The sequence below is a fragment of the Hyperoodon ampullatus genome (genome assembly GCF_949752795.1).
Source record: "Hyperoodon ampullatus genome assembly, chromosome: 2".
Lineage (NCBI taxonomy): Eukaryota > Metazoa > Chordata > Mammalia > Artiodactyla > Ziphiidae > Hyperoodon > Hyperoodon ampullatus.
In genome coordinates, this window is record NC_136915.1 from 23,877,161 (window position 1) to 23,902,711 (window position 25,551).

Here is a 25,551-nt window from a genome sequence, read left to right on the forward strand (position 1 = left end):
GCAAGATAGATCAGGAAATGCAACGTCAATTCAAGCACCATGAAATTTTGTCAAGCAAAAATAGTCTTTATTCAAATTTAATGGAAACAGGGGTCACTATACTTTGCAAGACGGGGAAAAATAAAATTAAAAAAAATTCTTCTCTTTTCTTTTTTAATATAAAACAATATAATCACAATACCAGAATATGGAACTCTACAGTTTATTTCCTATGGGTTACTGCAGGTATCAATTTTCCTCGACTGTGCTATTCACAACTTTGTTAAGTCCAAAAATATGAAACCAAAGTGGTAGGAAACTTAAGACTTAGCACTTTCACTAAATGGCATACATCAAAGGGCATCAATTCAAGGGCAAAATGGTTGAACTCACCATACCTACCTATGTCATCATTCCAGCCTTAAAGCCATCCAGGTACTGAGCTCCCTGTAGGAAAGGCCAGGCCTCAAAGCCAAGGCATTTTGGATATTCTACTGTGGGCCATGAGTAAAGGGGGTTTTCAAAGAGAAGACTGCTTTCAGTCGAGCAGGAAGGCCTGACGCCAGGAGGCTTTACGGAGAGGAAGCGCTTAGACTTAACAATTGTAGACACACCATTAGGGGAGTTAAAAATGTACAGCAGTGACATATGTTCTACTTCAATCACTTGTGCTACGGCTACCAAACATGTACAAAAGACTTCTTGGGTAGTTCCAGCTGTGGTCGTAGCCAGTTAGGACCTTGAGTGGGACCTAGATCTAGACCGGGAGGGCGATCTGGACACAGACCTGGATCTAGACTTGGACCGGGATCGGGTTTTTGACGCGGACTTTGATCTGGAGCGTGATTCTGACGGGAGGTTTGGTTTTGATTTGGAATTGGACCTCGACCTGGACCGGGTCTCCTGATTGGCGCCAGCATCCTCACTCTCCCCTCGGCCTTCCCTCTGGCCAGACTCGGACTTGGCGTGTTCCCGCTCCTTCGAGCCTGAGCGGGATCGCGATCTGGACTGGGAGCGGTCGGCATCTTCCTTCTTCTTCTTCTTGCTGCTGCCCGACTTGCTGTCTCGCTTGCTGCCTCGTTTTCTGCTCCTCTCACTCTTGCTGCGGCTGCGGCTACGGCTGCGGCTGCGGCTCTCCTCCCTGCTTCTCTTCCTCCCCTTCCTCTTGTCCTTGCTTTTGCTGCGGCTGCGGCTGCGGCTGCCTCCTTTGCTGCGGCTGCGGCTGCGGCTCTTGCGCAGGCTCTTCTCCTGGCTCCGGCTCTTCTCCTTGCTTCTGCTTCTGCTCACGCTGCCCCGCTTCTCCTGTGCGCCCCTCTCCTGACTGCGGCTTCTACTTTTGCTCTTGCTTTTCTGCCTGCTGGGGCTGCGGCTCTTGGACTTGCCGGTGCTGTCGCTGTTCTGGACCTTCTCCTCGGCCTGGTCCTTGCTCTTGCTGTGGCGCTTGTCAGCGCTGCGGCTGCGGCTGCGGCTCTGGTCCTTGCTGGGGCTCCGGCTCTTGTCCTTCTTGCTGCGGCTGCGGCTCTGGCTGCGGCTGCGGCTCTTGCTCCGGGAACGGGAGCCTGACCTGGGGAGACACGGGGATGGCGAAGCCGCATGTGACTTAGTACTTTCAGGCTGCTCATGAGAAGAACAGACTAAAGCTGTGTGTGGAGCTGTGCCCCACAATACAAAGCCCAGCTTGTGCTGGCCAAGGACTGCTTTCTGAACCCCCGAGACTCCAGTCCGGAGCTGGGAATCCTGGGAACACCATTAACACCAAAGTGGGAAACGGTGCATGTGGGCCCTGCATGAATACCAGGAAGACCTACCTGGATCGGGATCTACTCTTAGAATGACTGCTTTTGCTGCTGCCGCTTCGGCTTCTGCTCTTACGAGAATGTCTGCTTCGAGAGCGAGATCTAGGGGAGAAAGTTTTTTTGTTTTTAATACTTGCTGACAAAACGTTGGCTGAAAAGAGTCAATTCAGACATCCTTTCTATCAAAAAATATGCATGGCCCTGGCTGTGTCCAGGCACAAAGTTGAAAGAGAACTCTCTCCCGTGCCCTGGGCCCAGAGATCCAGTCACCCGCCAACACTCCGCCTGGATGGCCTGCCTGAACTCGTAGTGCCTCCGTTCCTGAACCCACTGCCCCCCAGACCTGCTCTTCTTGCTGGGTTCCTTATTCCCACCGACGCCGCTGTTATTCACCAGTTCCTCACACGAGGAACCACAGCCACCCTCGACTGCCCTCTCTGCCTCGCCCTCTCCTGCACTGCTGATTCTCCTCTCAACCTTCTCCAGTTCACCCACCTCGGCTGCCCCCCAGCAAGCCACCACCACTCTCCCTGGTACCGCAGCAGCCCCCTAACCAGCCTTCCTGCATACACTTTTGCCCATCACTTATTTATTCAACTGAGACCAGAGAGCTGTTTTAAAAATACAGCTGACTCTTGAACAACATGGGTCTGAACTGCCCGGGGCCACTTACACACGGGGTTTTTTCAATAGATACGCACTACAGTACCACACGATCTGTGGTTGGCTGAATCCACAGGTGTGGGCACTGCAGATGTGAAGGGCTGGTGCCCCAACCCCGCTTGTTCAAGGGTCAACTGTACCCTCCAAGATTAAAGAGTCTCTAATAAGCCGAGACTGTGGACTCCGTCGTTTCCTACCAAAAGCAACCAGGGCTCCTTGGGGAAAATGACCAATTCCAGGTGCAGGGCAGGAAAGGCAAAGACGGAACCTCTCATCATGATGGAAAGAGACTTTCAAAGATTCCTGGGCACTATCATCTATGAAAGAACTCTTGCTCAGAATGTTTAATCTGTATCTCAGTCACACCTCTCTAGACCTAACTTCCAGTTTATAGAAGCTCAGGGGATAAAGTACAACAATACAAAGGGGAAACATAAATTCAGAATGTGGGACAGTATTAAAAAAAAAAAAAAAAGCTAAGAAAAGTAATTGTCATGGGGTGGGGTGGGGGGATGAGGCGGGGGACTGCTTCAGACTGAAGAGACCCAATAACCCCTTGCAATACATGACTGGATGGATCCTGGCCAGGAGAAAACACAGCTCTAAGGACAGCCATGAACAACCGGGGAAATCTGAATATGGCCTAGACACTAGATGACTTTATGGGATCACTGTTAATGTTCTTAGGTTGGAAGACAGAATTGTGCTTATCCTCATTCTTGGAGATACACGCTGAAGTATTTGGGGGTGAAGTGTCACTCTCCACAACCTCCCTTCAAATGCTACATTTATTTATGTATAGGGCGTGTCTAAAAATATACAGAGAGAAAGGCAGAATTTTAGTAACTGTTGAAGCTATAAGGAGAGCATATGAGTGTTTATGAACTATTCCTTCAACATTTTATGTTTGAAAATACTGCAATAAAAAATTTGGGGAAATATTTAGTAAAGCACAGTCACACAAAAATCAAACAAAACCAAAAGACAGAGAAGCCAACCTGAAGGGCTCCCAATGACCAAAGACAGAACAATTTGAGCAAAAACAAACTGACTGCAATGGATCAAACATTAAATATGCAAAGATCCAAGAATTCATTCAAAATAATACTAAACAAGCAACCTTACCACCACCTTTGGGTGTTGCTGGGCACATTCAATATACTGGAAATTGGTAAATAAAGGTATCAACTTTTATTTTGCATTTCTTATAAAAAATTTATTTTAGGGTGGTAGCAAAAGGGTGGAAGAGGGAAATCATCCTTCATAGAACTACAGCCTTTAAATGCCCAAAGAACAGAAAACTAGCAAGTCAGAATGTTACAACCACAGCTGAATGGCTCGAGGTAATGATTAAGAGCAGATGTTAATAATTCCACTGTTAGGTGGAATGCTGGTGCAGAAGTGTATAATGGACGGCTCACATGGGTGCATGTTATCATCATTCAAAGTGGGACATCAGACACCACACAAGTGCTGCAACAAGAAGTACAAAGCACCTGCTAAAATACTGGCCTTACTCTAAATGCCCACAAGACCTAACTATGACTCTATAGGAAATATGAGGGACAGGATAAAGGGATGTGTTAAACATCACCAGAAGAGCACAATCTGCAAAATCTCAACTATGGAAAAATCTTCAAAACAGAAAACCATTTCTTCCACAACTAAATGGATGGAAAATAAGAAGAGGGTGAAGGAGGAATGCAGCCATGAGTAAAAGTAGAATTAAGACACATGTCATCTGATTGCAATGTGTACACCTAGTTGGGATTCTAATATGAACAAACCAACTACAAAAATACATACATATTTGAGGTAATTGGGGAAAGTTGAATACACAGATGTGTTGCTGTGGTATGGCCTCATGATTTTATTTAAAAGGTTAGGGCTTCCCTGGTGGTGCAGTGGTTAAGAATCCACCTGCCAATGCAGGGAACACGGGTTCGAGCCCTGGTCTGGGAAGGTCCCACATGCTGCGGAGCAACTAAGCCAGTGTTCCACAACTACTGAGCCTGTGCTCTAGAGCCCACGAGCCACAACTACTGAGCCCGCATGCTTCAACTACTGAAGCCCACGCGCCTAGAGCCTGTGCTCCGCCATAGGAGAAGGCACCAAAATGAGAAGCCCGTGCACTGCAATGAAGAGTAACCCCTGTATGACACAACTAAAGAAAGCCCAGGCACAGCAACGAAGACCCAATGCAGCCAAAAATCAATCAATCAATTTATAAGATAAATAAATAAATTTATAAAATAAATAAATAAAAGGTTAGAGATACCCACTTAATAGGCAGAATGACAGGATTTCTAAATTTGCCTTCAAACAATGAAGCAGGAGGGGGTGATGAAATAGACTGGCAAAATAAAAGATACTGAAGCTGGATGGGTGATAAGTATAAGGGGACTCAAGGTTCATATTTTCTCTAACGCTTTTTGTTTTCCATAATAAAGAGTTAAAAAACAAAACAACAAAACCTGAAAAGCTTAGACTAATGACTTCCCCTTAACCTGGCCTGTGGCTCAGCAAGATCTTGCTCTTCTCTGCCTCATCTCAAGCCATGCTCCTCTGCTTCCCCCTTCCCCACAACAGGGCCTTCAAAATACCCTGCTCTCTGCTAAAAAGGCTCTATCCCCCCTCTCTGCCCACCATGTCCAACTCATCCTTCAGGTCTCAGCTTCTATGACATGTCCTTAGGGAAGCCTCTGCCAGCTCTCCGGACGAGTTGGGCCGCGTACTTTCCCTTTGACGTACTTATCACAATGGTAATTATTTGCTCAATGCCCGTCTTCTCCACTAGATTGAGTTTCATGAGGGCACGGACCATGTGTGTCTTGTTCACAAATGCCAGGCCCATCTGCAGAACAGCCACCAAATAAGACAAAGTCTCCACTCCTGAGTAGCTGGAGTATCTGGGAGAGTAACAAGGGGTGAGCGGTCATGTTCACCTCCAGTAATGGTATGATTTAGGGGACCCAAGAAGAAATGTGAGAGAAGGTCACTGATACCTGCATCAGAGAAAGGACTTTACTTCTATTTGTACTCATGACAAAAGAGTTCAAGAGTTTTACAAATAAATGTTCAGTTCAAAGTTCTGAATAACTGGACCAGATGGAACCACGGTACTGAGACTTCAACAGAAGAATGAAAATGGATTATCTATGTGCTCATTAATGAATTTATAGCAAGTGCCAACACATCAGTAGTACCTTGAGTGACTCCGGCTCCTGGAGTAGGACCGGCGTCGTCTAGAACCGGGCTTGTCTTCAACTAATCTGATTTTTCTGCCATTGACTTCAGTTCCATCTAACTTTTCCAAAGCTCTTTTCATATCAGAGTAAGACACAAATTCAATCACCCCTTCATTTTTGCGTCCCTTGTGAGCATCTGCATAGGTCACTTCTCCCGCCTGACGCATATAATCCTAAAGAAAAACAAAATCCCCCAATAGGTTAAGACACATTTTGTGAAAATATCTAACACAATCATCATAATGAAAGTCTTCCCTTTCCTTTAGGAAGAAATGCTAGCCTTCCTCAGAACGAAGTTGACTCTTAAGTATTTCCAACTACACACCGACCATTTACTGAGGTTCTCTGAAGTGTTAGGCATTAGGTGGCTGGTAGAGATGATAAATAAATAATTTAACTGTTTCTTTAAATAGTTTTGTTTGAATATAAAATTTTTTAGTTAACGATCATTTCCCAAATTTTATAGTGGCAAGTTGTTTACAGAAGCTTTAGAAGCTCAAGTTACTACATTTAACTCAGGTCTTTTGCATTTCATCATAAATCCTTATTGAAAACATGTATAATAGCTGTGGATAAATATCTAAGGTAAAAGGTAAACAAATTCAAAAATGGATTACGAAAGACAAAAAGACAACAGAAGAATATTTTCCAGCTCTGGCTTCGAAGTGGAATGACCACCCATGTCCCTTCACTATTGTAAGCCTCTTAGATCCTCATTCTCTTTGAGGACTTAATATAACCCAATGAGAGAATACAACTAACATGGCAGATAAATACTGAAGTGATATATAAATAAGAGAAGATGTGATTAGTGTTTAAAAAGAAAATGAAATCTGGGGTCTTGTGGCCAATTTCCCCATGTTTGTTTATATATAATATATACTCAATAATAAACATTTGTGAAATGAATACATGAATATTCAATAGCAGTTCATTTTTGTTATTGCTTTCCTCTCCCTATTTTGCAAAGTTACAAACACCGACTATATGCCATTTGATACTATTCCTCTACTCACTGCATCATAAAATGTTTACATGTCTTAACATACATTACATTCTTCATGATTAGTGTGTCCAATACTTTTTCTGAGGACTTCCCAATTGCTGGGACTTCTGGGTTTTATATGTAGTTCTTGGCCATTATTCATAATCTAGCAATGACCGTCTTCATGCAAAAATTTCTTTACTTCAGCTGAATTATTTGCAGGAATGGGGGCTCTGGGAAAAAGGCAGGGAGCCCATATAATTTATCATCCAAACTGGGATACATCTAAGAGTAAAGGAAGATGCTATTAAGTTATGCCATACCTGGGACTGTCCTGGGCAAGAAGAGATATTGCCATACTTCCAAATTAATAATAATGGCTGCTAACATATTGAATGTTCATTGGATGATAGGTAGGATTTAATTAATTTGGTCCTATTTACAGCCACACGAGGTAGATACAATCATTATCCCTATTTTACAGGAAAGTGAAATACAAGAGATACTAAGCAAACTGCTCAAGGTCGTTCAGGTAGTAAGTGAAGGAGCTGGGGTCTGAACATAAGCAGCCAGACTTCAGGACCTAAATTCTTAGCATCACCCGCACCATGGGTAAAACGACCAATTCTCAATGCCACTACTCTACAAATTTCAACTCAATGCCACCACTGGGTATTATGAATTTACACATTTAAAAAAAACTAACAACATACCACCTTACATTAGTTTTATTTTTGCATTTCCGTGATTAATAGCTAGCATTTGTGCCTGGAACCATTCTAGGCTTTTTATATAAAAATGCATTCATTTCTCCCAATAACTCTGAGTAGAAATGAATATTTCTCCCATTTTATAGTTGAGGAATATGAAGTGTAAGAGGAAAGTAAGTTGCTGAAGTAAAATAACTGATAAGTGGCAGAGCTGGGATTCCATCCAGGCAGGTGGGCTCCAAAGTCCTGCTCTGAAGGCTCCCTTGACTTCCTAGGAAATTGGCTCGAATACTCTCCTCTCCTGAGAGGGAAACTGCCAAAGACACAGAAGTATAAAACCAACTGAGGACGTTGGCTAGGCTCCATTTTAACCCCAAGTTTGAAAGCCTTTCTAGTTTCTACCCATAATGTTCAATCCTTAACTCTCAGAATACTGGAGTCATTCCTGCAGAGAGGACAGTCTTGTTGGCAGACACTCAGTAAGGGCCTGCTGTAATACTGACAACCAACACAGTGTACTAGAAAAAATACCAGCATATGTTTTAGTCTCAGCTCTTCTGCTAAGACCAACTGTGAGAATTAACGTTTTCTGGATCTTATCTTTGTTCGCTAAAGACTGTTGAGAGCACATTAAAAAAAGAAAAAAAAAAGATGTAAAAGTGCTTTGATAAGTTACTACTTTTTGCTGAGCCTAAACATACTCACTCATTTTGCTAGAGATGACTTGTTTAATGATGGACTAAAAATGAGAAGCGAGGTAGGAAACTCTGAGTAACCTTTACATTTGCCCTCCTAAGACCATCCAGGTTAAGGCACGCTCAATAAGGTTCTTTCCCTCTTGAGATTAAAAACCAACACCATTTTCAAAAAACAAGCTGTGATCAGTACACTGCATGGCCAGTACACCACTGGACTGTACTTTTTGACATGAAAACTCTTTCAGGACAAATATTCAATGAAAAACAAATCTCAGAAAAGAACATGGGTCAGACAGTCATTTTCACCAATGAGGCTCTACAATGGAAGCTGACACAAACTTGCATATTACAACTAATACTGCAGGAAACTGCTGGCTGCAATTTTTTCTTTTATTTGGGAGAAACTACACTGTTATCTCTCTGTAACATTCTCTACAGAGGAAAAGTTCACATAACATAGGTTGCCCTTAGCATGCTGGCCCCATAACATCCAGTAGCAGTGAGATTCCAGTGTCTTTTGTGTTCCTATGGAAACTTTAATTGGAAAATCTCCAAATGCTTTGGGAAAGTTTTCTCTGTGTGCCCTGCGCCTGCATAAAATAATCTCTTTCCTTAACTCAGCTTTAACTCCTGCCCAGCTGTAACCCAGAAGGTTAACAGGGCCCAAACCTTTAGGTCTTGCCAGCTGCACCGACTTGACAAATTCTCCACAATAAGTCTGTATTCTGTGCGGGTAGGAGGGCCATATTTATCTCGGCCACTTCTTCTATAACCATATCCACCTTTGGAAGGTTCAAATAGATGAGATTACTTCAGTGGAGGAAAAAGAAAAAATGATACAGCACATATTCCCCTTAAATATACCATCTACCCCCACCCCAAACAGTATATATTTTAACTCTATCCCCACCCTTAATTCTAATCTAGATTTAAAAAAGAGCAATCAGCTAACATGAAAATTTAATTTAATTTACAAAGTTGTAAGTATATATATTCATTAATATTTACATTTAAAATTAACATGCATAAATTAAAAACTATCAACAATTTAACAATTTAGAAATAACTAACCAAATTACTAAATCAGTTACTTGTGTTACTCACAGTGATTAAAATTTTTGTGAACATTTTATACGAAAAAAAGATTTTCAGGCACCTATTTCAGTTTAATCTCATCTGTGTCTAACCCTTGGGATCCTCACCACCCAGGTCTAATGGGGAAAGGTTGCGGTCGTCACATGGCTTCCTGTTTTTGGTCAGCCAAGGGCCACAATGGTTCAAAGAGCCACGCATGGAAAGGTAACCCAAGGTCAGCAAATGGAACAGGCAGTCATCTTAGCCTCAAAGGATTCTTTTAATTAAAACATTGAGGTCTTTGTTAAATCTATGTTAAACAATTGCATTACAGAGAAAAAAAACAACAACACAAACACACATCATTAAACGTAATTATAAAGTATTAAAACAAGAAATTTATGTCATTAATTTAATTACAATTAAACATTATTAAAGATGTTTATTTGCAATTTTACATTTAAAAAGATACATAAATTTATAAAACAAATGGCTTAAACATCAATACATTTCAATGTAACATTAATGAATTAATTACTTTAAAAATTAACATTTAATAACAGAGGCATGTCACTGATACAAATGCCCTTTAAATGCTTACTGCGTCCAGAACCGTAACTGCCATCTCGTCGCGGGCCGCGGGCATGCTCAACAATTACTCGCTCACCACAAAGGTCTTTGCCATTCAGTTCATAAACAGCATCATCTGCATCTCGCAGATCATCAAACTCCACAAACCCATATCTAGAAGAAAGCAAACAAAATCCTGGTTGGCACCATTCTGACACCCAGCTTCACTAACATTAAAGAGAAAGCAATGAGGTTCATGCTTAGCAAAGGTTAGGTGGGTTTTGCAAACTACGATCAGCTTTCTCTTCCTTTTAGCAGAAACCACTCAGCTTTGTGCCCACGGGCACTGCAAGAGGGCAGGGAGACTTCTGAAGGCTGACTCCTGTCTTTCTAATAGGAGGCTGGCTAAATATAGAGAGACCACTTCTTCTGTTCCCCAAGTAGCTGGTGGCAACTGCAAAGACCTCCACAGGGATGCTTGGTATAAGGTATTAAAATACATAATTCTACAAGATAGAGTATTTGCTCTTTCAAGTCACATAAAAACTCATTTTTTTTTTTTAGCTTTAGCCCCAAAATGGTATCTTAGAGAACAATTAGACCTACATTTAGGCACTGTGTCTTAACTGTTAAATCATGTTTGGAATAACAAACCAGGTTTAAAAAAAAAAAAAAAAGAAATCACAGTACCTTGACTCTCCTCAGTGAAAGAAAAAATTTTTTTAAATTTCCCATTTCTCTACCTAAACAAATAAGTCACAAGTGAATTAACTATCCTAGAAACTACCAGTGAAAAAAATTTGGAGCTATTCTCTTCCTCATGATATTCCAAATTCATTTCCATGAGATTTTTAGGTAGGCTGGAATTCTCTAAAATCTATAAACACCTGTGCAAACTTCTTTTACACAGTAGTGCTAGGAATTTCCCAGCAAACAGGTTTGGTGGTTTAACATATATCCAAAAGAAAACAACCCCCTACCCCAATCCTATTAATGCCTGCTGAAGAGTACAACTTATAAAACGAAAAGGCAAAATCTGTAAGATATTTATAAGCAAGGTTAAACAAATGCCCTATCAACTGTTATCAAGAAACTTTTAGTTTGCTCTGATGTGGCTGTGGAAAGTCTAGCTTTGTGAGCACTGCCTATACCTAAAAACCAAAACCATCTTAATCACACAAGTTAGAAGCAACATCTTTAAACTCTAACAGAGCTATGTATATAGGCAGATACTGACTACAGTTTCCCTCCGGGTTTACACCTACTAGAACTAAAAACAGGTTACAAGACTTGCCAGAAGTTCATCCAGCCTGACCAAAATTATTCCCGTTTCTTTAGCATGTAATGCTGTACTCAGCAACATGTTAAGTGAGAGAACTCAGAATTGAGGAATTCTTCCTTTACTAAAGATTAAAGAGTTTCTATCAAACAAGAGTCTCTCAAGGTGACAATGTACAGCTAAAAACTTTGGAGGGTTCTTTATGCTGAAATGTCTGAGTGGCATTCAAATTTTAAGAGGCACTGAATCTCAACTCCATTAAAGAAAAGTAACACAGAAACACCCAGTGTTTAATGGGAAATGTTCTGCAATAACACAATTCAGAAGACACCTGGCTCAACTTATGGGTTATGAAATCTTTAAAACATGGTTTCACACTTCCATAAGCTGGAACTGACGAGCAGCGTAATAAGAATGATTTTGACCATGACTGTCATATTTGACAAAGTAAAGCCTCTCCAAATCAATACCTTCCTATGTTAAAAAGTGCTTTATGATCATTAAAAATCTTTAATAGATAAAATATATTGCAGCTACTTTTTTCTTTCCTAAATAGAGTGAGTCATCAGGAAAGCTATACTATCATTTTTAGAGACAAAATAAATAAAAAAGAGCTAATAAAAAAAATCAAATCTAACTACTTATCCTTTGGTTTATTCCTAAACAGATCATAAAACACCTCCTGCCCCCAAGAGTACCTTCCTTAATTTAGTTGTCAAGATTGGTTACAGGTCTGCTTTGTCCACTTGCCCAGATGCCAAGTATAGAGGGATGAGAGAAAACATCCAACAAGGGCATGATAAAATGGCCTCTACGCCCCTCTAAGAGTTCACACTGGCTCGGCACCATTAAATGCCCCTAACTCATCTGATGTGATGTCATAAGGACAACGCTGACTCCTGAGGATTAAATAAAGAAGTCACAGAACACCCCATTTTCTTCAACAAGCAAGTTACTTAGCCACATGTTGGGGATATCCTAGTAACTTATTAAAACAGCTGACTTAAGATCAAATTTATGTCACAGAAAAATCTTGGCTACTACTCTGTGAAAAGCCACAAAATCTATTTGGAACATTTTAATGTCAAAGTCCAGTCCAAGGATTAAATCAGGAACCTGACTGTCACTTCTCTCTGTCACTGACATGCTGGGTGGGCCTGGAAGACTAAACCAAATATACTCCTGCACCATAAACCATACCTGATAGGATTCCTGTTCTGAGAGCAAAGTAAAGACCAGATCAGTGTGTGGTTGCTTCTACCACATCACTGTTTATTTAGATCAGTTTTACTGCAAGAATTACTTCACTCGGTAAGTAGCTGGAGTAATTGGTAAGTAAGTGGAGTGAACGGGTTCCCCAAATAAGGCAGGAAGACTACATAGCAACAATAAAATGGTACTTAATATTTATTAAGTAATCTCTATGTACTAAACAATGTTATCTTATTTAATAACCACAATACCCAAGAGCCAGGTACTGTTATCTGTTTTACAGATGAGGAAACTGAGGCACATCGCATTAAACAATGTGCATAATAAAACAGCAAAGCTGACATTCAAAGCCTGTGGCATGACTCCAGAACTCTACCTAAGACTGGAGCAGCAGGAACTGGCCTGGGTTCTAGTCCTGGTTCTGCAATAAACCAACTCTGAAAAGCACATTTAAATCATTTTATTTCTCTGGATCCTAGTTTATCCGTGAAATGAGGGAGCTATCCTACATATCTCTGAGGCTTCTCCTAACATCAAAAGTACGACAGTTAAAATGAAAATTAGTCCTCCTCTGGCTTAACAATGGGATAAAATTTTAGTTTTATTTAAATAGTTTAACTGTCTCTGAATTAAATTCTAGTGCCTTTAAGAAAGCAAAGCTCTTCCTGGTAACATGGGAGAATCTTTCTAAATCGATCTTAACACCCCTTTGTGCTTTGTAGCAAAAAACGTGAAAGTAATCTCCTCTCCCAAAAAGTACTCTCCTTTTGAATCATTTGTCAAAGGAGGGATATAAAATACACGCATTCATGTGTGCACACACTATGTGTCGGCATGTGTGTATTTATGTAGACATATCTCTGGTGTGACCTGTAGATAAGCCTTACAAACATAACCCAGCAGATAAATTTCTCAATTCTAGCTGCAGACACCCCTCCTCTTCTCTGTTAAAAACAACCATCTTTCAGTAATTCTAGTATGAGAATGAAGAAGATGAAGGAATTCAGGAGAATGAATCTACAACAAATTAATAAATCCCTCTAAGGTAGGGACTGATAAAAACCAAACCAAACCAAAACCCCACCAATATGCCTCCTCTGGCTTGACTCCCAGATGTTGTATCTTTCGACCTTTCTCTCTACACCTATGTGAAAGAACAAAAAGCATGGCCTAACTATTAAATGTAAATTTTTTAAATTAAAAGAAAAACTCCTTTCTTCAATGTTTCTCTGCTATTGCCTTTTCCCACTCTTTTCCTCTAGATCACATTTAATCCCAACAAATTTAGTCAAAAAATGATGGCCGAGGAATCACTGCCATTTTCTAAGAAAAGTGGGCACCATGATTCTTACCAACTATAGATAGGTATTCTGGGTACCACAAACAAAAGCCACGTTGAATTACGTGGGCTGCTCTAAACTTTAGTCCATTCTTATACCACTGCCAATGTGCTGGTCTTCCTCATTCAACAGCTGATGTACTGCTCAGACTATCAGTCAGAACTCTGAAATGCTAGAACTGGAATGACATGTTTTTAAAACTAAAGTACTCCAAGACTTCAATTTTCAAAATGTTAATCACACTTTTTCACCCAAGAAAAATTACCACCTGAGGTTGTGTTGTTGCTGAATAGTCTTCCCCTGATCTAATAACCTACACCAATGGTCCCAGATACCACGCTGTATGTCCTACTGAAGAGGCTGGGGAGTCTATCTCACCCCTCCAGAAATGGCTTAGGGCCACCTCCGTCTTCCAAACATCTTCACTGACCAGGGCATGACTAAGGGGGTGCGCGCCACCAGCTGACTGACGGGGAGTGGGGACGAGGAGCGAGGGAAAGCAAGCCTCCATGCGTGTGCCTGCTGTCACCCGCCAGAACTGCTTACCGCCGGGGCACGCCTTGGATGTTCTCTCTATAAGAAAAATTTGCCCCTTTCCACGGTGGATCTCTGCTCACCTTTGTCCTAAAACTGTGCCACATGCTTTTCTTTGTATGTGGACATGACAGTCCTCAGCCAACCATCAGCAGGATGTGAGTTTTGTTTTCCCAATGTGGTGAGCCATTCCCACATTCACTCATTTTCCTTGCAAGAACCGAACCTCTCCATGGCTGGTCAGGATTAGGGATGTTGCTGTAGCCAAGGAAAAATTTTCATCTGTTGAAGTTAACCCATGGGGTGGCTTGAACCCTGAAACTAGGGTCAACAGCAATGTACTTTAAGGGCAGAGCCCTTAAATCTACCCTGAAAGAAACGGCATTCAGTGAACAGGAATCAAACAGCTCTCTTTCAAAGCACTCAGTGTTGATCCTATGCTTCAGCCAGCCTGTGTTATGAGGTGAAAAGAGGGCACACTAATAGGATAGTAATAAAAAACGGAAGTTCTCGCTCTCTGCATAAAGTGCTTGGAAAACTGCAGAAAGACACTTCTGCAACCAACTCTCTAGTGCTCAGGTGAGGCCAACTCAGAGAAAGCTTGTGAGTGACAAGCATGTAAGTGCCCCCAATTCCAAAGGTCTGCAAAATTCCAGGGAAGCAGTGGTCAGGCCCTCAAAGTAGAATTAACCAATGTCACATTCACTGCTCTGAGTCACTGATTATGGTTGCAATTTGACTATCCCAGTAAGTGAGGGTTGTTTATAACCCACCACTAGGAGCTCCTACCACAGGAAGTGGGTTCCTGAGATCCTTTTTATCCTGAGACAGGAAGGAGGCTGCTCTGGGCATTCCGGCCTCCCTCTCTTTAGCCTCAGAGGAGGGAGGGCCATCACGGCCACCCGTGGAAGGTGGATGACTTACCCGTGCTCACTGAGTGGCAGAGCTGGGGTGCGACTTCAGGGCTCACCAGTACCCAGTCTGGGGCTCTTTTCACGTCGGCAAACTGGCAGTTCCCGCACACCAAGAGCTCTCTGCTTAGAGCTAGTGTGGATTCCTGGTCTGCAAACGTTGGCCACAGCTCAGTCTGCACTTGATCTTTCCCCACCTTCAAAGAAGAAAACCTACCTCATGATTCCTCTCTTCTCGGTCCCCTGACCACCTGATTCACTCCTAACAACACTGTCATTGCCTTTGGCTGTTCTTCTCTGGTTGCCCACTTAGTGCATTGCCTAGTTTTACAGTGTGCTCTTTCTGCTGGGCCCCCAGGGCGTTCTCTTCCTGTTTGATCACCTTCCTTCATTCAAGAACATGGCTATTTTTACTTAGTCAACTCGTCTCTTTAAATGTAGTGGGGAAAGTCAGCTGCTTTATCATTCTTTTGCTCAGAGGTCTATACTGACTCCTAAAGATCTTTGTTGATGCCATTCTCTAAACCTGGAATGCCTTGATTATGCAAGGTGAATCACAGCAATCATCTTCCATAGACTTGAGAATTCTCTTTCATGAAGTCTCAGAAACTTGCCGGACTCTAAGCATTTTAGCACTGTCTTTAGCATTAGCACTTCTATTCAATTTTATGTTTTACATTATAATGTTTTGGTGACCTTTCAAGCCTTGTTCTTTTTCCTTTGTGCTTATCCTCTCATTTGATTATGAGCTCTTTAATATTAACAAAGGCTAATATTTAGAACAGTGCCTGGCACACAGTAAATAATTCATCTATAATATTTCACTAATTCCTCATATCATATGCGAAGAATGCACTACTACTACTACTACTATTACTCCCATTTTACAATGAGAAAAATGAGACTGGGAGAGGCTAAGCAACTGGCTTGTAGTCAAGGAGCTCCTAAGCGGTATAGCTGGATTAGAACCCAGGTCCATCTGACTCCAAAACCCAAGCTCTTAACCACAAGGTCACAGTGCCTTTGTAAAGGCAGCTGTTTCTTTTCTCCCACAGTCCTGAGCACAATCCTTTCAAATTCAACAAATGCTGCTGCTTGACTTGATAATCTAACCTTAGATAAGCCAGGCTGTATTAACTTTTTTGGATACAGCTGGGTCAATTCTCCAGAGGAAAAAAAGAAATTGATCTTGGGGCAGGTGAAGCACCCCTAAGCTTGGAGTATGTGACAACCAGGTTACTTTCACTCGTCTTTTGGTTCCCATTAGCCAGTGTCAGCCATCTGGTCCTTCCGAAAACATGTGTGGGTTCAGAACATAACAGACTAGAAGAATAGAGGAAAAATAAGATTATTCTGTGCAATCCCCATTCTGGAGGCCCCATATTAACCCCTGGAATCTGTCTTTGGTTTTAAGGCTCAGCAAAAATTAGACCAGCATAGAGATGATGGAAGGTTGGGCCTAGAGGTGGTAGATGTGAATGGATATTGACAGTATTATGTATTTAAGAATGCATTTAATTAGTTTTGTAAGGAATGGTGACCGGGACCAAAAAATATAAGCATGAATGGTGTGGGAAAAAAATGGATGAGAAATCAAAGAATGCTATAAAGTTCACAGACTTCCAATTATACAAAGATTATGGCAGCAACCAGAAAAGTACTTTGCAGATGACAGCCATCTATGATCTGATTTAACTCCAAACCACTATTAACAGGACTACTCTAGCCCACCAGGACTCTTTCCCTTTTCAAAATCCTTTATAATAATGTTCACAACTCTGAGATTTACTGGTAATTTCATAAATGAAGAAATGAACGCTTACAGCAGTTAAGTAAAGGCTACCCAACACCTGGGATTCTTCAACCCTAGGTCCTAACCTAAAATCAATACTCCATCACCATGTTCTACTATCTCCACACCAGTGGAAAGAAGTGGTCCATAGAGCAAACAGTTTGAGAAACACAAGCTCTAGCACAGAAAATCAGTTACATCAAATTATATGCTGTGGAAGAGAAATGCCCACATGAATATTAGCATCTTATGAGAAATATTAAATGGCAAGAAATACCATTTCTGCATCTGATGTGTACTAATACTAATAAGTTGTGAACATCCTCTAAGCTAATAGTGGAACCAAACCGGTATGTCAGTTATCAAAATCTTAACACCAGTCTAGGAAAATAGAGAAAGATAACAAATCATTAAGAAAATACCAGCCCATCTCTGAAGGAATATTCACATACTGGAGTGAGGAAAAGAGAACAGAAACAATCATTATTCTAAAAACTAAGTGATAATACAAAATTCCTTCAGAAAGCAGGAGGAAGAGAGGAATCTGTAACCAATTTCAAATCTAGTCTTACTTTGTAAGTGGTCTATGGGCCTATTTGCCATTTTGTTTCAACTATCCAAAAGCCTTTCAAAAATGAACTAAGCAAATTCACTTCTACTAGGCTGCTACCATATTTCTACCCTATAAAATGGGACTACCCGCAGGAAGCAACATACTTGCAAACAGTTTGTGGATCAAACTATCACAACCATAACCCCGCTGTCATAATGAAGTGTTTCACTGTGACCTTTTAAAGTCAACAGGGCTGCTTTCCTTAAAGGGGAGCAAACACAATCATACCTGTGTGCATTTCAATTTTCTAACACTTATCCACACTAAGGGTAAGTGAAATTAAAAGGTCTCACAAGAAAAAGAGATCAACTGTTCCCTGATGACACACTAAAGCTCATGAAGACTCAATCACAAATTAAAAACAATTAAAAAAAAACTCGAGATGAAAGTCATATTGCTAATTTAGAATAAAACTCCTAGAACGTAAGACAGAATCACTGTTACTTGTAGTTAATGAAGTAAAGGTGTACACTCAGCAGACAACACTACCTGATTCCACACCAAAGCTACAAACAAAGCCAGTTTGTACTTACCTCTAAAACCACACTATAGGCAGGGTGACAGGTGTTAAAGCCTCTTAGAAATTATGCCTCTGGGGACCATCTTGGCTGTTTCCATGCCCCTCATAACCACCCCACAGTCCCTGTTTCTTTTTCTTTTTGGTTAAAGATGCCACTCCCCATGCTATTTCTTGGGGATGCCCTTCCCTTGAAAATCAGTCATTTAATTCACTTAACATTTTAATGGATGTTTCAAATTCCTTAAACATTAATGGATCAAGAGCTTCATTTCATCCACATGAAATAACTTTTCTCAAAGTCAGTTCATCTGGTCTGTGGTTCCTGACCCCTCACCCAGGCCTCCTGCTCACCTCTTTCACTCCTGATGGCTGAATTCAAACCTCCCTCCTCCAGTCTCCCCCTCTATAGGCCTTGGAGGTCTCTGTTCATGGAGGCCCCCATCTGGCATCCAGGAACAAGACATGGCTGGGGGCCCTGGCAGAGGGCCCTTTAAGTGGCTCTTCAGGCATCATGTGCAGTTCCAGGACCTCTAGACTTTCATCTCAACACACAGGAAAGGTCATGTAGGGCATTTCCTCAAAATACAGGCGTGCAAATCCAGGGCACAATCCATCCCTCACCTTCAGGATACTCCAAGACCAGCCCTAGCTATGACAACAGGACAGAGACTATTCACTGCATTTACTTGCACAGATCCTACCCGGGTCAGCCATCACAAAGCTGATACCACCCTTCAGCTCTGCAAAGAGTAGCCTGAGGAGAATCAGTAGCAGTCTCTGTCCGGGGCCAACGTCATAAAAAAAATAGCACCTGTCTCACTTTTGGCAGTAACTTGGCAGCTTGTTGGAAGCCTCTGCAGAGAGACTAAGGACTTCAGGCTGTGGAACCAGAACTACCCTCTCACCCTTGGAGGCAAGCCCCAAAGGATAGGAATGAATCATCTGGAAGGAAACAGCATGAGAGCAACCTTGGCTGATACCACTCATGCTCTATCTGGTATGTGAATAAGAAAGATCTTCAGTTTCCGGAGTTGTCAATAACTCATTTTGTAACCTTGGCCCTGTCATTTAATCCCCCGTGCCTCAGTTTCCCCATCAGTACAAACTGGAGACAACACTTATTTTAAAATTTCAGTGTTGGCTTACAAACTTATAAATACCACCCCCAATAGTATTCTCTCAGATGCCTGGAGCACCTTTCTTCCGAGGATCTCAAAATACAATTTGTGGGCTTCCCTGGTGGCGCAGTGGTTGATCGTCTGCCTGCCGATGCAGGGGAGACGGGTTCGTGCCCTGGTCTGGGAGGATCCTGCATGCCGCAGAGCAGCTGGGCCCGTGGGCCATGGCCGCTGAGCCTGCGCGTCCGGAGCCTGTGCTCCGCAACGGGAGAGGCCACAGCAGTGAGAGGCCCGCGTACCGCAAAAAAAAAAAAAAAAAAAAGAATACAATTTGCTGTTTAGGTTACTTGGAAGTATCCAAAAATACCGGGAACCCAAACCACATTTTATCTAGTCTACATCCTGTGCCTACCTTTTAAGAAGGGAAAAATACTTCACGTGGCCCTTTTATTCATGATACATCAACAAGGAAAGGAGGAGCAAGCTGTTAAACTGAGGAATAGGGATATAAAATGACTTGGCCAAGTAATTACAGACGATGTTTATTCTTATCATAAACTGACTGGGAAACCAGGAACAAGGAGTGGAAGTCTCAAGCCAGGGCAGTTTAAGGTGGTAACATTTGGTCAAACCGCAGCATGGTATGGTTTCTTGGCAATGACTTTTCAAAATGAAATTTAAAAATTACCTATGGCTTAAGAAAAAAAGTAACATACCTAGTATATTTTGGGGGGAGGTATGTTGACCTCAGCAAGAGACTTCAGTACAAAAACAACTTGGTCACATTTGTAAGTTACATTCGATACTATGAATAAAACAATGACAGAATGCTACTTAATCCATAGCCCTGTTTCTCATGATTTCTTATTTGTTTAAGAAAAAGTTCTCGGTTAAAACACCTGAAACCATTTCACCTGTTAAATTAGCAAAGACTCTAAACAGCATGGCCGGCTCAGTGCTGATGAGGCTGCCATGATGGGCGTGCTCGTGCACTGCTGGTATAAGTGTAACTGGCACAGCTTTGCAGGACAGTTATTTGGCTACACGCATCAAGAGCTTTCAAAGTGTTCACTCCTACTGTGACACATGAATTTTACTTCATAGAATCCGTCCTAAGGAATGATTAAAATGCAAACAAAGTTTTTTGCACGTGATATCCATCACAAGGTTATACAGAACAGCAAGAACTGAAAGACAGCCTAGGAGGAATGGTTGGGTAAATCATGATATAGCCATACAATGGATTTTATGCAGCCCTAAATGATGTTTATGAGGAAGATTTTAATGTAACAGAAAAAATATGAGAAAAATTAAGCAGAAAAAGTGGGACACAAAATTGCACATAAGACCTTGTCTATGTTAAAAGGATTCTTAATGATACCTCTTTTCTACTTTCTGCTGTTGGTATTGTCTAAATTATCTACAATGCACCTGTATTTATTTTCTAATCAGTCAAAAAGTTATTTTCTAAAAAAAGTTCTTGAACCTGTTATGCTTGGTAGGCTACACAGATAAGGCTTAAAGGCTGCAAGACAACTTCCTAATATATATTTTTAGACATTCTAATTAAAAAGTCATAATATTAAAAAATTATGATCAAGAGTAGTTGAGAATTCAGAAAAATAGGAACTCTTAAATTCAGCAGGTGAAAATAGAAACAAATACCATGGAAACCAAAAGGCAGCAAAAGCTAAAAATGTGTACACTCAGCTCTCCATATCCTGGGTTGGTTGAACCCGTAGGTGTGGAGGGACGACTATGGGCCTTGGGCATCCGTAGACCTGGGTATCTGCAGTGGGTCCTGGAACCAATCCTGTGAATACACTGAGGGACAACTATATACACTCTGACTCCAAAGTCCATTTTCAGGAATCTGCCCTAAGATTTACATAAAGGATATTTGCCACAGCGTTATATACGTGTGAAATAGTGGAAAACCAAAGACAACCGCAATGTCTTGCAGCATGGTTTTGCTTATGTACATTAAATAGTATTTATATGTAGGAATACTATGTAGCCCTTAAGAATTAGGTTGTGGGAGATCAGGCTGTTAGGTAGAAGGACAAAAGGATCAGGCTGTTAGGTAGAAGCTGGTTACAAAACAGAACGTACAGTATGAATCCAATGTGAAAAAGGGAGGTGGGGAGGCTTAAGAAGTGCACGCACCTGTGTGTGGAAAAAAGACAAAGTCTCAAAGTGCAGATACTGTCATCTTTAATTTTTTGTCCTCTATATTTAAAAAACTGTACAATAAATATGTAAAATTTTTATAATCAGAAATAAATACATACTATTTTGAAATGTTATACAGATTAAGTATGGGCTTTTTTCTTTTTTCTTTTTGGCCACACCATGCAGCTTGCAGGATTTTAGTTCCCTGACCCGGGATTGAACCCGGGTCCTCAGCAGTGAAAGCACAGAGTCCTAACCACTGGACTGCCAGGGAATTCCCAAGAATGGGCTTTTAATACTAAACTACCAGTTCAATTAACCAGAAACCAATAACCTGGAACATCAATTATATTTTCCTTATTGCCTCTTTAAAAGACAAGAAGAAAAACAAGCTCTCATCAAGGATTCAGTCAAAAGAGAAAATCCCTTTGTAGGTTCTGGGGTTGGCAGAGATTCATCCCAGTATCTCAGGCCTAACAGTGCCTACAGTGCTCAGGGACAAACAGAACAACAACCTGACTCACTGAAAGCCGTAACATATTTAAAAAATTAACTACGGGGTATCGTCTACTTGAAGAAATTTAAAACAGAGGGTGAAAACAAGAAACTTCTTGGTAATACTTAGATATCATGAAAATCCAACTACGCAGACCAGGACATCCCTGAAAATTCTGGCTGTTCACAATTTCACTGTCTGTAATATGAAACAAAGGTTCTGAAATTTATAGTCAAGTTTCCCTGGAGAGCTTTAATTCACACATTTAACCAACTAAAACAAAAAACCAAATCCAAAACCCCCCCAAACCCTCAATGGTTTGGGGGTTTACCTGTCCAGCTACTAGGTAAAAATAATCTTAGGATGTGATATGTTTCATTCATTAACTAAAATATGGGAAAATTAAAATATAAAGATCTGAGACCAAAACCACAATATTTTGTGGCAAAAGAAAGTACTGTACTTAAAAAAAAAAATCTGCATTTTACATGAAAAAAGTGATTTACTAATAAAAAAGAAAGCTCACAGAATTCACAAATAATCAAAGACAGCAAAAGTTACCACAGAGTTGGAAGGCTATAAACAGCTGCTAATATTGTTGCTTCCTTGACCCCTGGCCCACCGTGGCTCTTGCTGGCGTTAGTGTGGCACATACAAATGGAGGAGACCAGAGGGGATCTGGAGTGGCCTATGTTGTCGTGGGAGATTTACGTCATGCTCGTGGTCCCAAACTAAACCATCTTTCCAGGAGTTCTCTAAAACTAAGGCAATCTAGATTAGGATTACCTGGTACAATAAAAGCAGGCAATACGTTACTGCATACATCTCCCTTCTCCTAATCCCAAGAGGGTCCATAAAATGTTCTCCTGGATACTAAATCTCCTTTGGAGAGCTCATCTGCTGCCTGATTTGGTCAACTTTCTATTATACCACTGCTTTATGCCTACTTAATTAATTCAGAACTTTACCTACAACCCTTCAGCTCAACATAGCTACTGTCTACTGATAAATCTCACTTCTACAAATCTGAACTCTTCAGCAATTCTTCAAAGCCCTAACCATCCAAAATCTTTTGAGTTTCAGTTACTAATAATCACAATCCAGATATGTTAAAAAGGCTTCTCAAGGGGCTCTACTATCCTTCGTACGTTTCCAGGACTATAAGCTTACACATGTTGCTAAACTATGCCATCCTTTCAAACTCCTCTGTGCTACTGCCATCTAATCCAGTCAATTGCTTGAAATACATCTATATACCATTGGTCCTTTGTTCAGAAGTCATTTTCCTCTGCAATGATTCCTGAATGCTACCAGGAGGTGCACCTGTTTGGTGACTGTCACACCTGCCTTCAAATCCCTAAAATGACTTCCCATTCTTCATTCCCTTGACTTTCAATCACAGATTTCATGCATATCATGGTTTAGCAGCACAACTGTAGAAATGAATAGTTCCCCAAGAGACCCGCGTATTTAGGGTCCTGGAAGGATCGATCGATTCTTCCTCTTAGATCACCATTTCTCAGGTTGCTCAATTATTCCCTCCGGAGCATTTGAACTCCTCTCCATGATTTTGAATGTTTAGTGTAAAATCTTACAGTTGTTGTTTCTGATTTATGTTGTTAAACTTCTAGATCATTCATGAGACCCAATCCAAGCTAGACTGTTTATTGTATCTCAAAATTCTTCCTTATTCTACCATCACCAGTTATGACATACACTATGCCCAGACACTTCAAGCCCCAGTCAATCCACACTTCAAAGCCTCTTTCAGACAAACCATTCCAAGTTTCACTTCCTGAGTTTAAACTGAGAGCAAGCATTGCTTAACTCAAAGTGTATAACCACAAGCACTTAATCCACTCAAGGGCAGAACTGGTTTTCTGCCTCCTCCCTTCATTTAGCACAGTAGAGGCATCTTGTCGGTTATCAACATATTTGTTCCATTAATTAGCTTTCCTATTAACAACAGCAGCATTTCCTGCTCACTATCACTTGAGTAACCTTAGAGAACAGACCTCACCAAATACGCTTCGTGTTACTAAACACTTAAGCTAAGATGTCTCCTTATGATCAAGGTCAAATCCCTTTGATTATAGCTACCATTTACAGCTATGAGCCAAATGCTTTACAACTATTATCTCTAATCTTCCTTTTCCTGGTGGATGAGGAAACTCAGAATCAGAGAAGTAACTTGCCCATAGGTAGTAAGTGGTGAAGCTACGATTTGACCCAGGGCTGTTTGCTTTCAAAACCCATGCTTTCCCCACAAAATTTACTCTGTCAACTTAATTGGGCTCTGAAGAAAACTGGGAGTTTGAACTTGATTGTTCAGACATATGATATGTATCACAAGAACAACCCCCCGCCCACTTTATCTAGTATGTTTAAGAACTGAAAGCTCTATTGTACAAAATGAGTAACTTCCTAAACCTACTCTAAAAGAAATCAGTATTCATAATAAACACTTGGACATTTTCCTTAGTAAGAAGGTGATCCTTCCTAACAATAAATTTGAAATGACTTGTTAAAAATTTAAACCCAGCCAACAGTTTGAGTACATTGTAGCTTCCAATTTTTCTCAAATGTTCAACTTACTTATCTTTCATAACTTCTCAAGTGTTAGTTGCTAGTATTACATTGGGGAGTAAACTCTAGCCATATCAGACCTGTTGCAAAGTAGATCTTAAAAAAAAAAAAGCCAAGAGTTCTTCTAACAGCCAAGGTTTAGTACCCTAAAATGCTTCCCCCACTCCTTTTATTTTTTTATATCCATGGCTTTGAAGTCCTACCTAACATTTCCCGGTTCTCAGTTTTCCTCGTTGAATATCTTCTCCAGGGCTGACTCCTCATGCTTTCCCTGAAACTTGTAGCCCCTGCGGGCCCTGCTCTACCAAAGTAGATTAGGAATACAAGTAACAGACCATACCCGGGTGGGTAGTAAGTTAGCAATTTCCTAACTGTAGGTCTCCGTCTACATCAACTAGTTGACTAGTCACGGTGGCCACTATTCTCTAACAAATTCTACAACGACAAAACAATTTTTTGGCAAGTTGGAGAACGGAAACCCCAGCATGGAAACTCTGTACGCAGTCTTGAAGATAGCAGGCTAAGACTTTAATTTACCCTTGTAGAGGGAACGGTGAAGGCTTTCAGCACCGCAAGCCGATACTTTCGAAACCGTCCCTAGACTACTCAAACTAGAGTCTCCCGCCCAAAAAAGTGTAGCACATGGCAAGTCTAAAAAGGGCGTCCCTTCAGAGCTCCCGTCCCCGGGAGAGATGCGTTGTGACCATCTGATCCATTAGACTGGGGAAGAGGTGAGAAGGGAGGAGGAAATCTGTTTGTTTCCAGCAGCCCTCAGAGCGGGAAAGGTCTGTCTCTACTGAAGATGAACCAGGCTCCGGCTCCAGCGCCTGGGAAGGAAAAACCCAGGCCTCCCCGGAGCCCTGGAGCTGTGCCCTCCCTCCCGAAGCCCCAACCCCACTCAGGTTTTCCTTCTCCCCGTCCCACTCAGAGCCTCACCATCGCTCCCATTATCCCTCCACCACCCCCACCCGCGCAGGCGCAGTGGGAACCGGGGCCTACCCGCGCCCCCGAGGCGCCGCGACTATGGCGGAGCCGGAGCAGGCCGGCAGCTCCGCGCGGGGTAGGCATCCCACTCCCGTCCCCGCGGCCTCCCCGCCACCGCCGGGGCCCCGTCCCCACCCGGCAGGCCCCTCTTCCGTCCTCCTCACCCGTTCTTCAGATCCACCTCCAGGATCTTCCCGTAGCCCTTAAAGAAGCGCTCCACATCGCGCTCCCGGGCCTGGTAGCTCAGGCGGCCGATGTACACCCGTGGCAT

At 41.7% G+C, this 25,551-nt stretch overlaps 1 protein-coding gene across 1 annotated transcript; it reads right to left on the bottom strand.

The window, feature by feature from the left end:
* Positions 1-711: 711 nt before the first annotated feature.
* Positions 712-25,551, bottom strand: SRSF4 (serine and arginine rich splicing factor 4; the record flags this gene model as incomplete). The annotated part of the gene is made up of 6 exons (XM_079696829.1): positions 712-1,543; positions 1,788-1,877; positions 5,645-5,859; positions 8,749-8,861; positions 9,755-9,897; positions 25,445-25,551. The coding sequence occupies 6 exons, from the start codon at positions 25,549-25,551 to the stop codon at positions 712-714; spliced, it is 1,500 nt and encodes a 499-aa protein (XP_079552955.1).